The sequence below is a fragment of the Leuciscus leuciscus genome, assembly GCF_965113295.1.
Source record: "Leuciscus leuciscus genome assembly, chromosome: 6".
Taxonomy (NCBI): Eukaryota; Metazoa; Chordata; class Actinopteri; order Cypriniformes; family Leuciscidae; genus Leuciscus; species Leuciscus leuciscus.
Genome location: NC_138730.1, coordinates 41,371,424 through 41,386,608, shown reverse-complemented (window position 1 = coordinate 41,386,608; position 15,185 = coordinate 41,371,424). Strand labels below are relative to the sequence as shown.

The following is a 15,185-nucleotide window of genomic DNA, read 5'->3' as shown; positions in this document are numbered from 1 at the left end:
GAAACAATGCTCGGGTAGGCCGTGGCATTTAAACGTGCCCAATTGGCACTAAGGGGCCTAAAGTGTGCCAAGAAAACATCCCCCACACCATTACACCACCACCACCGCCAGCCTGCACAGTGGTAACAAGGCATGATGGATCCATGTTCTCATTCTGTTTACGCCAAATTCTGACTCTACCATCTGAATGTCTCAACAGAAATCGAGACTCATCAGACCAGGTAACATTTTTCCAGTCTTCAACTGTCCAATTTTGGTGAGCTCGTGCAAATTGTAGCCTCTTTTTCCTATTTGTAGTGGAGATGAGTGGTACCCGGTGGGGTCTTCTGCTGTTGTAGCCCATCCGCCTCAAGGTTGTGCGTGTTGTGGCTTCACAAATGCTTTGCTGCATACCTCGGTTGTAACGAGTGGTTATTTCAGTCAAAGTTGCTCTTCTATCAGCTTGAATCAGTCGGCCCATTCTCCTCTGACCTCTAGCATCAACAAGGCATTTTCGCCCACAGGACTGCCGCATACTGGATGTTTTTCCCTTTTCACACCATTCTTTGTAAACCCTAGAAATGGTTGTGCGTGAAAATCCCAGTAACTGAGCAGATTGTGAAATACTCAGACCGGCCCGTCTGGCACCAACAACCATGCCACGTTCAAAATTGCTTAAATCACCTTTCTTTCCCATTCTGACATTCAGTTTGGAGTTCAGGAGATTGTCTTGACCAGGACCACACCCCTAAATGCATTGAAGCAACTGCCATGTGATTGGTTGATTAGATAATTACATTAATGAGAAATTGAACGGGTGTTCCTAATAATCCTTTAGGTGAGTGTATATCCAAGTGAAACAGCTTCTAAAACGAAAAATGTAGGGCAGAACTTGATTTTGTTAATGGGGAATTGATTGGGTGGTTGGGTGGTGGTGGTTTGCTATTGGTTGATCTCATGTGAGTGACAGGTTGTCCCGCTCTCGCGCCAGTAAACACGCCTTTAGAGAAGAGAAGAGATGTCACTAAAAGTTATTTTGATTAAAGATCATGAGGCCACATGAATTTAAATACAAATATGCACATGAATAAATCATTCATAATAAATACTGAATTGTTCCATAAAATTATAATTCTTTATTTTTATTTCATAGTGACTTTACCCTTAAATGGTACATATTAGTATCTTAAAGGTACATATTAGTACCTTTTGAAAGGAAACTTCCCCAGTGACAGCTTTTGTCCCTTTATTTCTGAGAAAGTGCCAAAACATATATTATTGTACAATGTTAGCTGCCACTTGATGTCGATTGCAAAATCTGTGTCCTGATGCTAAACCAGTTGAGAACCACTGGTCCACACTCCAGATGTTGCATTTTTTCCTTTGGCTTTTTCCCCCCTCATTCATTCTCCGTCATATCTGATTTATTTTCTACTTCCTTCACTATCAACGCCCTGTAATCATTGTCTCTTGCTCTTTCATCCACTCTTGTTTTCTATCTACTTCCTGTTTCGTCCTTATCCATTGTCTGTAGGAGCCTGTCTTTTCCTCCACCTACTCTCCTCCTCCTCTCCCATCTACCCCAAAATGCCAATATGTAGAACATCAAGGCCAGGTAAGAGAGAGCTTGTGCATTTTGGAACCATTTCATTTCTAACATAACTCTACAAAAGGTCTGAAATTTTAACTTTGCCAATCAATTTTTCTTCCTTCCTTCCTTCCTTCCTTCCTTCCTTCCTTCCTTCCTTCCTTCCTTCCTTCCTTCCTTCCTTCCTTCCTTCCTTCCTTCCTTCCTTCCTTCCTTCCTTCCTTCCTTCCTTCCTTCCTTCCTTCCTTCCTTCCTTCCTTCCTTCCTTCCTTCCTTCCTTCCTTCCTTCCTTCCTTCCTTCCTTCCTTCCTTCCTTCCTTCCTTCCTTCCTTCCTTCCTTCCTTCCTTCCTTCCTTCCTGACTTACTGACTGACTTACTGACTGACTTACTGACTGACTTACTGACTGACTTACTGACTGACTTACTGACTGACTTACTGACTGACTTCCTGACTGAATGAATAACAACAAAGTCACAAAAAATACTTAACACATATCTCTGCTTTAATATATCAGCGGTAATAATTGGCTCGTTTCGTTTAGTTTATGATGGACTCTTATTATTAGTTTGCATAATTTATCCTTTAATTCACTGTGAATGATAGTAGAAAACACTTATATTTCTCTGATGGAAACAGGCAGGCTCTGTACATACTCTCAGGGCAAATGCATTCATTAAATGAGTGTTGGCAGCATAAATCTAATTTAGATGCACAAATGCACCGCACTTTGACTAAGGATTACTGCATTTTTGGCTTTTGCTGTTGACTGATAAATTTCAATACTGTATGTACAGCAAAGAGATTAGTCATATTCAAACGTTTTGTAAGTGCTTTGGATAGTTTGCTGGTGAATGCTTGTGTGATAGATATTTATGTGGTCTTTCCTGTATGTCTAAGTCGTTAGTCTTTCCTTGCTGTGAATTTATGAAGATGATCTATAGCCATCATATCTGTTTTGTCTCATCTAATCAGAAACTTGAAGAGGGGGAGGGGAAGATGTCCATTGAAGAGAGAAAACAGATGATCTCGACCCGAGAGGAGGCGTGGCAGAGCACAGGGAAGGGTGTGGCCAATGACTCGACCCAGTACACAGTGGCTGCCAGGATGGTGAAAAAAGGTTAGAATGTGCAAACACATAGATCAGATATTAAATACTATACTGTTTTATTATTAAAGGGATAGTTCGGCCAAAAATGATATTAAACCCATAATTTACTCACCCTCAAGCCGTTCGAGATGCATATGTCAATCATTTTTCAGACAAACACATTTTCAGTTATTTTAGAAAATAATCTTTCAGTGGTTATAATGTCAAGTTATGTGGTCCACCTCCTTCAAGTTCCAAAAAGGTGCATGCATCCTTCACAAAAGTGATCCATCCGGCTCCAGTGGGATAAACGAAGGCCTTCTGAGGGTAATCCGTGCGGTTTTGTCGTAAAAATATACATATTTAAAACTTTATAAATGAAAATAACTGGCTTTCCCTTTAAATGCTACAAATATTATTAAATGCTAAAAATAAAAAATAAATGTATCTAATACATTTTCCTAGAACCAACTAAATACATTTAATAATCAAATAATGAATTACTGGAAAACCTTGAAAGTATTACAACATTTTAAATGTAAAAATATAAGTTTACTTTATTAAGTGAGAAGACACCCCAGCCATCATAGACATTATACAAAATATTTGGTCCCATAATGCTGCTTTTGGCGTATTGGAAATATTTCAGTGGATATGTTTTGTTGTGTTGAGCTATTTCAATTACTTTTGTTTGATTTGTTCATTGCACACACCTGAAAGTCTGTACATTTTGACAATAAACCTGATTTGCAATGGGGGTTGAATCATTTCGATTACAATTGTACATACATGCTTACAGATATGGAATATTTAAAGTGAAACTAAATTGAAAACACTTTAAATGTTTCATAAAATGTATTATAAAAATGCTGTTTTTAAATGCCTGATTACGTGTGTGTGTGTGTGTGTGTGTGTGTGTGTGTGTGTCAGGTCTGGCTGCCTCCTCTGCAGTGGTCAGCCCGATTCTGTCTCCAGTCTCTGCTAAACTGAAGAGCAGTGTGTCGGCTATCTCTAAACCACAGGAAGGTAAATTAGACACACACTCGCTACATTAAAAGAAAGAAGATATTCCTCTTTAGAAAGTCACAAAGTTTGGAAATGTTGTTGCGCCATAATAACTGGGCCATAATAACTGGGCAAAAAACCTGATGTGCTGCAGATATTGAGGTCAGAGCAGAAATGGAGTCTGATAAGAAGTTGGAAAAGCTGGAGACGTTTCTGGGGCGTTTGAACAGTAAAGGTAAGCTGACTGATGCAAGATCTGCTCATTTTCTTGTCCTTTTTGCAGGAGGATGTTATAAGTCCATTATAGAAGTCAGAGTAGGAATGATTGTTGAATCATTTGGTGTCTTTAAAAAAAGAAGCTTCATGACATATTATTTCAATTGCTGTCACAGTGTCCTAATAATGTACCTTTTATTGAAGCCATTGCGCTGTCTCTCTCTCTCATTTTCTACCTTCCTTCCTCCTCCTCAGTATCAGGTTTGCAGGAGACGACACTGACGGTAACAGAAAAGGCAGTGAAGGAAGTGATGCGATTGGATGATGAGGTCTTTTCAAAATTTTACCGCCACATGACAGATATTCCCCGCAGCATGAGTAGCAGAATGCATCTGGAGGAGGACTTTGATGCCATCTTTGGAAAACAAGCACCAATGTAATTTTTGTGCTTCTTTAAAGGGATAGTTCACCCAAAAATGAAAATTCTGTCATAATTTACTCACCCTCAAGTGGTTTCAAACCTGTATGAATTTCTTTTTTCTGCTGAACACAAAAGAAGATATTTTGAAAAATGTCGGTAACCAAACAGTTGATGGACCCTATTGACTTCCATAGTATTTTTTTGCCCTAAAATATCTTATTTTGTGTTCAGCAGAAAAAAGAAATTCATACAGGTTTGAAACTTGAGGGTGTGTAAATGATGACAGAATTTTCATTTTTGGGTGAACTATCCCTTTAATAGGCTATACATACAAGCATGCACATATATTTTTATATTGAAAAAATATTTTATACAATATAATACATTTTTTTATATTTATTTGAATATTTTATATTTATTTGAATATTTTATATCTATTTATAATTTTTTTTACAAAGAATATTGTATCTTTTCCTTTGTATTAAGCTTTTTTTAAAGACGCTTGTAGGCATTTGAAAGACTGTCTGACTTTTGGCCTTTCTTTGGCTGTTTTAATTATTCTTATTTCTTTTTATTATTTTTAATTTCTTCTATGTAAAGCACTTTGAATTGCCATTGTGTATGAAATGTGCTATATAAACTTGCCGTGCCTTGGCTTCCAGGTTGACATCGGCGATGGTGCAGCACAAGCGGGCTGTTCGTCCCTCTCGTAACGTCCAGGCATCCAGGAACCCCTTAAAGATTCTCGCTGCAAGAGAAGACATCCGTCAGGAGTACACAGAGCAGAGACTGAATGTCGGGCAGCTGGAGAGCAAGAGAATTAAACAGGAGAAAAGTGAGTCGATATGTAGTGGATGGAAAGGTGCCTCGGTTCAGTGTTGTTACCATATGCACAGTTACTTCCTGGTTTTCCATAAGCCAGCTTGGGCATTTCCAGTGAACTATTAGCTGTCATTCTGCATTCGCTGTACATCGACACAAAACCATCAATACTTGACTTTTTAATGTTGTATTTATATTTTAATGCAGTTATCACACTTACCTAATTTTCCAATAAACCAGTTTTATTCATTGCAATGAAGACTTGAAGCTAATGGCAACATTGGAATAAGAAATAATTGGAGACGCACACGCAACATTTTTCCAGCACATCAAATGTTATTTTTATGTGATGACCAAAAACATTATTTGTTCATCCTTCTGAGATTGTCCTCATTTGTAAAAGTGAAGGAAATCCAACATTTGATAGAAAACACTTTTATAAAAAAAAAATTTTAAAAAGGATTTTAATTAACCGGTAGATGGCGGAAGAGGAGCATTTATTGGCTCATATTAGGCATTTCCTGTAATATTTTTTTCACACGTTTCGCTTTTGAATAAATATGAATGATTATGAGAATCAATTATGAGAGCATATTATTTAAAAAAAAAATTATGATGTGCCCGGATAATTTATTAATAATAAAATTTGTAATCAATTTTGATTTCATGGTGACTTTAATATAAGAATAATAATAAAACATATTTCGTTTTTTCCTGTTGTAATAATATGTTTTTTACGTGTGTTTTCCAGTGAGCAAGAGCTCCAGTTTGTCAGACGCAGCCCTGGCTGGTCTGGCCAGTAAAGAAAGCTACAGCAGCGTGAGTCTGCGTAGTGTCAGCATCTCAGAGCAGATGACCAATAACAGCGCAGCTCCCTACAAAAAACTCATGCTCATGCAGGTCAAAGGTCAGTTTGTAGTACCCTAACACTGTGTCTAACCAAGCACGATGTGATGCATGGAATGGAAACACCAGGGGGATTTCTCAAACGAAAGGCTGCATCTCTCGGCTGCCACGTCATCAAACGTAGCTGAAGGCCAACTCAATATGAAGGACCCTTGGAAGGCAGCCTTGGTTTCTCAGCCTGTTTTGAAGGATGCATCAGATGTAGTCTTTGCGGCCTTAAATCACCCACAATCCTTTGCACACATTCCAATTCACAAAAAACGGAAAACGAGTTGTTACTGAGCTTGAGTTTATTATGAAATGTAAGACAAAAATAATGTTTTCGGACATGAAAGCATAGATTTTATCTTTTGTTTTGCTGTAAATTTATCACTTACTCTAAACAGACAATAATGTTAGCCAATGGGAGACCGCAGACTGCTGTCATTCACTGAATTGTATTAATAAAAAGCCAGTTAATATAAAGATTTGTAATATAAAGTATTTTTCCAAAATAAAGTTTTAATAGTGTTTTCGTGCCGTGACCGTGGGGGCAGGAACATATGTGATTTAGCCATGCACACTTACTAGACCGTCTCATTCCAGCGTTTAATGCTGAGGAGGACACTAGCCTACAAGCCTCAGGAGGACTGAACTAGGAACTAGGAAGGACACAGGCTCAGTAGGATGCAGCTTTCCGTTTGAGAAACACCCCAAGTGATGCATGGAATAAGCTGCATAGCCCCGCCCACAGCAAATTCCTATTGGTCCAAACATCAATGTGTTCTGACTGGCTTCGGAAAGCCTTTCACTTTTAGTAAATTGCTTATATAGCATTACTCTTGATTAGAATGCTGCAAAACACCAACAAGAGGCATGGAATATGTTATAAATAGTAATATAGTAATGTATTACTGCAGTATTATGAGTTTTTGATTGTTTGTGTGAGTTAAACTGTACGTGCACGCATGTTCCCCAGGTCGACGACATGTCCAGACCAGACTAGTGGAGCCTAGAGTGTCCTCTCTGAACAGCGGTGACTGTTTTCTACTGGTTACGCCTGAACATTGTTTCGTTTGGATTGGAGAGTTTGCAAATGTCATTGAAAGAGCCAAGGTACAACCTGATATTCTGACATCTTACTCATGTTATTCTTCATATGATCAGATAGCTTTATACGTTACTGTTGTATTGTACCGCTTGGCATATAGGCATCAGAACTGGCCACTTTCATCCAGCTGAACCATGACCTTGGTTGTCGAGCATCACTGGTGGAGACGATTGAAGAAGGAGTGAAATCACAAAGCCCCGCAGCTGCAGAGTTCTGGAAGATCCTGGGAGGAACAGCCAGCTACCAATGTACATACCCTGAAATAAAAAAAGATACAATTTATCTGCCATTATCTTAATTGAAATTAATAATATTTTTCCCTCTATGTGTGCAATGCTCACAGCGGCCGGGTCTCCAGATGAGGATGAGATGTTTGAGAGTGCCATTGTGGAGACAAACTGTATCTTCCGTCTAGTGGATGATAAACTGCTTCCTGATGATGATTCCTGGGGGAAAGTGCCTCGTAGCACACTGTTGGGATCTAAAGAGGTCAGAAAACAAATATGTTGTGTATTTTTAAAAATATTGTATAAACATATTCATACATCATCTTATTTTTGCATAAATATAAAATAGATTAATATTCTTTGCATTTTGTGGTAACTTTATATTTACCAATATTTATTTTATGTAATGGACCCATTTCACATTTCCTCGGTTCTCAGAAGTGACATTCCAACTTTCCAAAAGAAGGAAAAAGTGTAGTGAGTGATTACAGCAGTCAGAAGAGAGAATGATGTCAAATTAGCTGTCACTCCCTATGCAGTTGTATTAGAAACACTGACGCTGCAGCGTTAATTCGTTGTTTGTGTTTTACTGCCAAGGTAATATATCACAAGGTATAGTGTTATAAATGTATATATAAAAATTTTAAAAATGTGGAAAACGTGTCATCATAGTCTATGAAAAGGGTCCATTGTGTGAATTGAACATTCTCAAAAGTTTTTTTTATACTCTTATTTTATTGAATAATAATAATAATAATAATAATAATAAAAAAGCTTTTTTTTCCCATTTTGGAGAACCATATATTCATCTGAATATATGTATGCATTTTTACTGGCTTTAAAAACTATTTTTTGGTTTTGTTTTTTACTCCCATCTTACACATTTTGTATTAACATCTTTGTACTGTGTATTATTTTATGTCTGCATTGACATTGTGGTTAAATATAAAATAGATTAACATTATTTGAATTTTGTGCCAACTATGTTTATCATTATGATTTATTTTATATGAATTAAACATTTAGCACATTCTTTTCTATTTTGCATGTTTTGTTATATTTAATAATAAGAGTTTTCCCCATTCAGGGCAACCAATTTTTAATAAAAATAAATGTAAAAAATATATAGTATATATCATCTATATTTGTTTTTCTTGGCTCTCTTTTTCTCGTTAGGTGATAGTGTTTGATTTCGGCAGTGAAGTGTACGTATGGCATGGTAAAGAGGTCACACTGGCACAGAGGAAGGTGGCGTTTCAGCTGGCCAAGCACCTTTGGAACGGGACCTTTGATTATACCAACTGTGACATCAACCCTCTGGACCCTGGAGGACACAACACACTCATACCAAGGTGGGAACACTACACACATTTAAAGTAATTTACTTTAATTATCCACTTAAATTCATCTTACAATTTGTGTTTGTGGAACTTTATAGTCAGAGTTAAATTTGTGCGTGTGTGTTTTTTTTGTTGTTGTTTTTTTTAGGAAAGGTCAAGGTCGCCCAGACTGGGCCATATTTGGCAGACTGACTGAACATAATGAAACAAGTCTTTTTAAAGAGAAGTTCCTGGACTGGAGAGATGTCTCTAGACTCTCACCTAAAAATGTCATCGAACACCCATTCCAACAGAAGGTGGGTGGCTGTGTGTTAGTATCTGCTTTTTCCACACACAAAAATCAGCTGGACAGAAAGGAAAAAATCCTTTGACATTCATTATAGTGATGGAAATTGTGAGGAATGTAATGAAATAATAAGAATAATTTAGTGTTATAGTAAAATAAATAGTGATTCCCAACTGTTCCTTTGATCTGAAGACAACTTTTTCTTTTTGCTATCTCTTTCTCTTCTTTCAATCCCTCTTGTTGCCCATCTCAGGAGTCTCCAGGCACAGATTCTCGTTCGGAATGCCAGGCGTACAGCGCCTCTCTGATGCTGCCAGTCTTGCAGTCGCCCATCAGCACGATTCTGGACGGTCAGGACGTGGGTCGTGGACACGGTCCGGTGGAGAACGGCTCGGACGACTGTCTGCGGTCCCTGGAGATCAGCACGGTTGCCGTTGACGTCTGGCACATCCTGGAGTTCGACTACAGCCGGCTGCCCAAGCAGAGCATTGGCCAGTTTCACGAGGGAGACGCGTATGTGGTGAAGTGGAAGTACATGGTGAGCGCTGCAGGTCAGTAACTGCACCGGCACAAATGAGCTGTGATCTGTGTCTCTTCTTGCGTTTATTTAAATGCTGTAGGTGTTTGTCAATGTACATTGTGCAGTAAAATATAGCTATTTTGCTTATTGGAATAGGAAGTTGTTCATTGAGAACTGCGGTGAAAGTGTAACATTTAATTTGGGAAAATCCTGTTTTCCATAATATAAGTTTTCTGTTTAGGCTTTTACATAATCTCATACCTTTATATATAAATATATGTACATGTATATATACATACATTGCCCTGCCCAAATGTAAATAGGCAAATGCTTAAGGGTCTGTGATTGGATCATTATTGCAGTGATTATTATGTTTCTAGCCTGTTATATGTTTGGCAACAGTTCTTCTAACCCTAATTGATGGAGTGTGTAGCTTTTCATTTCCTAAATGTGCCGGAGTTGACTTTACATCACAACATTTATTTCCATCAAGAAGTGCATCAGTTTGCTTGTTTTGTCAATGCAAGAGTCCAGCACTCTGTAAAGTCTCCTCCAGCACATCCCAAAGACTTTCAATTAATTTAAGGTCTGGACTCAGAGGTGCCGATTCATGTGTGAAAATTATTCTTCATGCTCCCTCCCAACCATTCTTTCACAATTTTAACCCTGATGAATCTTGACATTGTCATCCTGGAATATTGCCATGACATGGTTTCCTACATGGTTGTTTAAGAAATGAAAAGCTACACACTCCTTCTATTAGGGTTAGAAGAACTGCTGCCAAACATTTAACATGCTAGTAACATAATAATCACTGCAATAATGATCTAATCATAGACTCTTAAGCATTTGCCTCAGCATTTAAATACAAACAGTGTCTTTTTGGCCATGCTGTAAACCTGTATGTAAAATATTGATGTGTATATTTTTAATCGGAATAAAAAGTTAATCACCCAAAAAATATTTGACATACTATATATTATTATTATTATATAAGACATCGGATTATCTTTTATTATTCTGTTGTGCACCATTTTTACTTGTAGAATAAAGTGAATTTAGAAGTATAGAATGCACCTCCTTTAAACTCATGTACTGGTATAAAAATGTCAGTGCTCTTCTCTTATTGTGTGTCATCTCATGTGTGTGTGTGTGTCCGTGTGCAGTGGGCAGCAGGCAGAAGCCGGATCAGGTGCGCAGTGCAGGTCCCGGCAGGGAGAAGTGCTGCTATTTCTTCTGGCAGGGCAGAAACTCCACTGTCAGTGAGAAAGGAACATCTGCACTCATGACTGTTGAACTGGATGAAGAGAGAGGAGCACAGGTAGGACGAGATGCTGGACTAAACGCGGTTGACTGCTTTCTGCTCCTCTCTTTCTCTCGCTCACTGCTGCTGTGACTCATATTCAGATGCAGGTCCAGCAGGGGAAGGAGCCGCCCTGTTTCCTGCAGTGTTTCAATGGGGGGATGACCGTGCATTCTGGGAAGAGAGAAGAAGAAGAGGAGAACATTCAGAGTAAGAGTTTTAGGGTATTTTAGGATTGGCAGACTGCCTAATACTTTTGTAGAAGTACTATACATTATGCATACTCATCATAGTATGTGCATTTATTGTATACATGGATTTCCCAAAATGTGCAAATATAATCACAGCACATAGTGAAGCACACAGTATCCCACAATGTAGTGCACTTGACTTGACCTTCTGTTTCCCCATGTCATGTGTGACACAGAAGCAATTATTATCCTCATTTATTCAAACTGTTTGTTTTTACACAATATTGGATTAAAAATGCAAAAACAGACATATTTTCTCCATAAATGACCTTGCTTGCATGCAAGTAATGAGCTTATGTGAGCTCATACCCAAACCGTTTCAAGTATTATTATTAAACATGGTATACTGTGCAAGCAGTTCACCAGCATATTAATATTCGACTGTTTGACCCTGTTTCAGATGATTGGCGTCTGTACTGTGTGCGTGGCGAGATACCCGTTGAGGGCCACCTGTTGGAAGTGGCGTGTCACTGCAGCAGTTTGCGATCTCGCACCTCATTGGTCCTTCTGAACATCAACAAAGCCTTCATTTACCTGTGGCATGGCTGCAAAACACAAACACACACACGGCATGTAGCTCGCACCGCCGCAGACAAGATCAAAGAACAGTAAGTCTTTCACACACAAAACTTTTACAAAACTATATCTATTTACGAAAGAACCCTGGGAAAGAATGCATCACGGTTTCCACAAAAATATGAAGCAGTGCAACTGTGTTTAACAATGATAATAATAAGAAAATCAGCATATTAGAATGATTTCTGAAGGATCATGTGACAAGGACTAGAGTAATGCTGCTGAAAATTCAGCTTTGCCATCACAAGAATAAATTACATTTTAAAATAGAAAATAGTTATTTTAATGTGTACTAATAGTTCACAATATTACTATTTTTACTTTATTTTTGATCAAATAAATGCAGCTTCTGTGAGCATAAGAGACTCAAACTATTAAAATATCTCACTGACCCCTAACTTTTGAACAGTGGTGCATATTAAATCTAGTAACCAATGATATAATGTCTTCTTGATGTCATATTTAGCATTTCAGAAAGTTTTTATGATTGAAATCTGACTCATATTTGTGTTTCCAAGACGACCGCTGGAGGCTGGACTTCACAGCAGCTGTAATGTGACCATTCATGAATGTGAGGAAGGTGGCGAGCCAGTGGAATTCTGGGAAGCATTAGGCAGGAAGGACCGTAAGGCCTACGACTGCATGCTGCAAGGTAACACACACCAATGATGAGCGAGGAGGAGAATTGCGTTTATAGTTCCCTCGCTCCAAAATCACGCTAGAAATAATCCATCTCCAGAATAACATGTTCATATGGAAGCGCATTTCCATCGCATAAGAGGAAAAATGCTTTAATAAATCATAATTATTACCTAATAAGTCATAATTATCTGATATAAAGTCACAATTATGAAATGTCGAAATTGACAATAAAAAATGTACATCTCATAATTGTGCATTTTTTTTATCTCATAATTACGATTTACAAAGCATAATTTTTTTTCTTATTTAGTGGAAATGGCCTCCAAATTTGTGGAAATGGTGTTCACAAGTCATAATGCAAATGCATATCATAAGAATTCATGGACTACTATCAGTCAGACTCAAACAAGAGATTTTACCAGATATACCTTTTTCCTCTGCTTCAAAAAAATTGCTTTTTTCTGTGTTTTTATTTTTATCTTTCTCTCTTTTTGTAGACCCTGGCAAGTTTAACTTCACGCCGCGTCTGTTCCAGCTCAGTAGTTCTTCGGGAGAGTTTGTGGCGCAGGAGTTTTTCAACCCATCCAGAGCTGCAGACATTGTTTGTTCCCTGCCGTTCCTACAGGAGGACCTGTACTCTGCCCCACAACCAGGTAAAAAAAAAAGATGATACACTTGAACTATTTTATCTCAGACAGGAAACAATGAGTCATGAATAATGATGCATGTGTTTTTCTCTCTCTGTCTGTTTCTAGCTCTGTTCCTAGTGGATAACTATCATGAAGTCTACCTGTGGCAGGGCTGGTGGCCTCAGGATGCCGAGAGTACCGGCTCTGCCCGCATCCGCTGGGACTCAGACAGGAAATGTGCTATGGAAACAGTGTTGCAGTATTGCAGAGGTGATTGACAGCCTTATTAAAATTTTTTTTTTTTTAAATCTTCCAGCAAATCAGAGGCGTGCATCTGAACCAGCACCTTGTAATGATGTATATGCTGCTTCAGATGCAGTTTCTGTTCCATATATGCTATGTACACAGATATCTGATGCTCTTATTGTCTAGCAGAGAAGAACGAGAAGAAGCCTCCGAAGTCGTACCTGATCCATGCTGGACTGGAGCCTCTGACCTTCACAAACATGTTCCCCAGCTGGGAGCACAGAGAGGATATTGCTGAAATCACAGAGAGGGTGAGACACTCAATGTGTGTTGTGTCTCTATATTTCTTTAGGTCTGTTCCAAACCATGGTAAGCTTTCTAACTAGACAGTTTAAGGCTTCATAGACAGTGTTGGGGAAAGTTACTTTTAAAAGTAATGTTACTTCTTTAAAAAAAAAGTAACTAATTGTTACTTTTTATGGAAAGTAATGCGTTACAATACTTTTTGTGATGAATTATCATCACTTACCTTTTATCACCTGGGCTGGTCTTGCTTGTTTTTTTGTTTTTAATAAAAAATAAAAAAATAAAAATGTATCAAAAGTTTTAATTTTGGCAAATGTAAAGGCCTTTCACACCAAAAGTGCAAATGCAAAAGGACATGCAAATCCATGCCTGAACAATAAAGAGCACAGCTCAACTAAACATTTCAGCTGTACTGCCATTCTCGATTTTAGAAGAAACAAAGCCACAGGAGAAGAAAGTTCAATGGTCCAGCAATAAACAAAAATGTCATGTTTAACTTTACTCTAATTTTTGCTTATTATTATGGTTTAATTGGACCGTCGAAGGTCAGCCGCAGACATTGGTTAATAAAGTGAGATTAAATACATAAAGTATATTTGTATTATTAAAATATTTAGTTATTGTAGATTTGCTTAATATTCTGAGTTTGCATTTCACACTTCTTATTAATTTTGAGAAGTACTGAATCTGTTTTTGTGCAAGTGAGGTGAGTAAATTAATGCTCACATTTAGTCTAGAACTACAATAACATTATTGTTCCAACAGGCAGGAAAATAACATAATTCATAAAACTGCCCCTGTATTTGTTCATTAGTTACAAGGATTTAAAAGTAGTTTGTATTTATACCCCATACAATATTTTAGAGCTTGGCTAGAAACTAGAAAACTGTAATGGATCTAATACAATACATCTCATACATTACAGGGAATAAAACACAAATTGAAATTTCCAGAACTCTCTGTGTGACAGCTCACATTTGACTTTTTTTATGTTTTTTATGCTCACATGTTTATTTTCTTATCAGTTATGTACATTAGGGTTTTATGTTATATCTCATTTTGTTTAAATGATTGTTTATTGCATTAATTTCATCTTGCGTGTTACCATGATGATGTATTATGTTAATTAGTACATGACACTGTGTGCACCCTCTATATATTAGTATTTAGCTCAGCTTGTGAGCACTTGTGAACTTTGATTCATCATATGACTTTCTCTTTACAACATGTGTTTTTAAGGTTCTTGTCAGTATATTATAAAGGTAATCTATTTGATATATTTTAACATATTTTCTGTTAATGAAATCAATTTTTTTATACTGTAAATGCATTTGAATCTGTAAAATGTAATGGGTTACTACCATATTTTTATGGTAAAGTTCTGGCAACCACAGCTGCTGGTTTTACAGTAAAGTTCACGGATTGGCTTCCTCACAAATGCAGGTCTTTCAAGACAGTTGTGGAAAGGGTGAATTAAAAAAAGAAATATCTTGATTTGAAGTTGTTTGGATTATTTAATGCTTGTTTTGTCTTATTTTAAACCATTTTAAGTCATATTTTGGGCCCTGGCTTCCTGGTTGAGAACCACTGCCTTATACTGTGCTTAAGAAGCTGTGCTGCTTTAGTTTGGCTAAAGACATGTTGCAGATAATGATGAGTTTATTGAAAATGGCCGGAAGAGTTGAAGGACATGACCATTTTAAAGAGTTTGGAACAAAGCATTTGATTTCATATAAAAAATCT

General features: G+C 37.5%; 1 protein-coding gene across 15 annotated transcripts in view; it reads left to right on the top strand.

The window, feature by feature from the left end:
- The window catches only part of svilb (supervillin b), a 61,570-nt gene that overhangs the window by 39,703 nt on the left and 6,682 nt on the right, over positions 1-15,185 (top strand). For 11 of the 15 annotated variants that reach the window (XM_082172879.1, XM_082172886.1, XM_082172880.1 and 8 more), the window contains 20 exons: positions 1,514-1,594; positions 2,542-2,686; positions 3,587-3,682; positions 3,816-3,896; positions 4,133-4,313; positions 4,961-5,133; positions 5,872-6,027; positions 6,985-7,121; positions 7,217-7,364; positions 7,460-7,605; positions 8,520-8,695; positions 8,832-8,979; positions 9,223-9,520; positions 10,656-10,810; positions 10,897-11,002; positions 11,444-11,651; positions 12,138-12,271; positions 12,759-12,914; positions 13,017-13,160; positions 13,323-13,447. In XM_082172879.1, coding sequence (XP_082029005.1) covers positions 1,514-1,594; positions 2,542-2,686; positions 3,587-3,682; positions 3,816-3,896; positions 4,133-4,313; positions 4,961-5,133; positions 5,872-6,027; positions 6,985-7,121; positions 7,217-7,364; positions 7,460-7,605; positions 8,520-8,695; positions 8,832-8,979; positions 9,223-9,520; positions 10,656-10,810; positions 10,897-11,002; positions 11,444-11,651; positions 12,138-12,271; positions 12,759-12,914; positions 13,017-13,160; positions 13,323-13,447 — 2,994 coding nt within the window. The remainder of the gene's footprint in view (positions 1-1,513; positions 1,595-2,541; positions 2,687-3,586; positions 3,683-3,815; positions 3,897-4,132; positions 4,314-4,960; positions 5,134-5,871; positions 6,028-6,984; positions 7,122-7,216; positions 7,365-7,459; positions 7,606-8,519; positions 8,696-8,831; positions 8,980-9,222; positions 9,521-10,655; positions 10,811-10,896; positions 11,003-11,443; positions 11,652-12,137; positions 12,272-12,758; positions 12,915-13,016; positions 13,161-13,322; positions 13,448-15,185) is intronic. The other 4 variants (XM_082172882.1, XM_082172883.1, XM_082172878.1 and 1 more) reach the window with 2 other exon arrangements.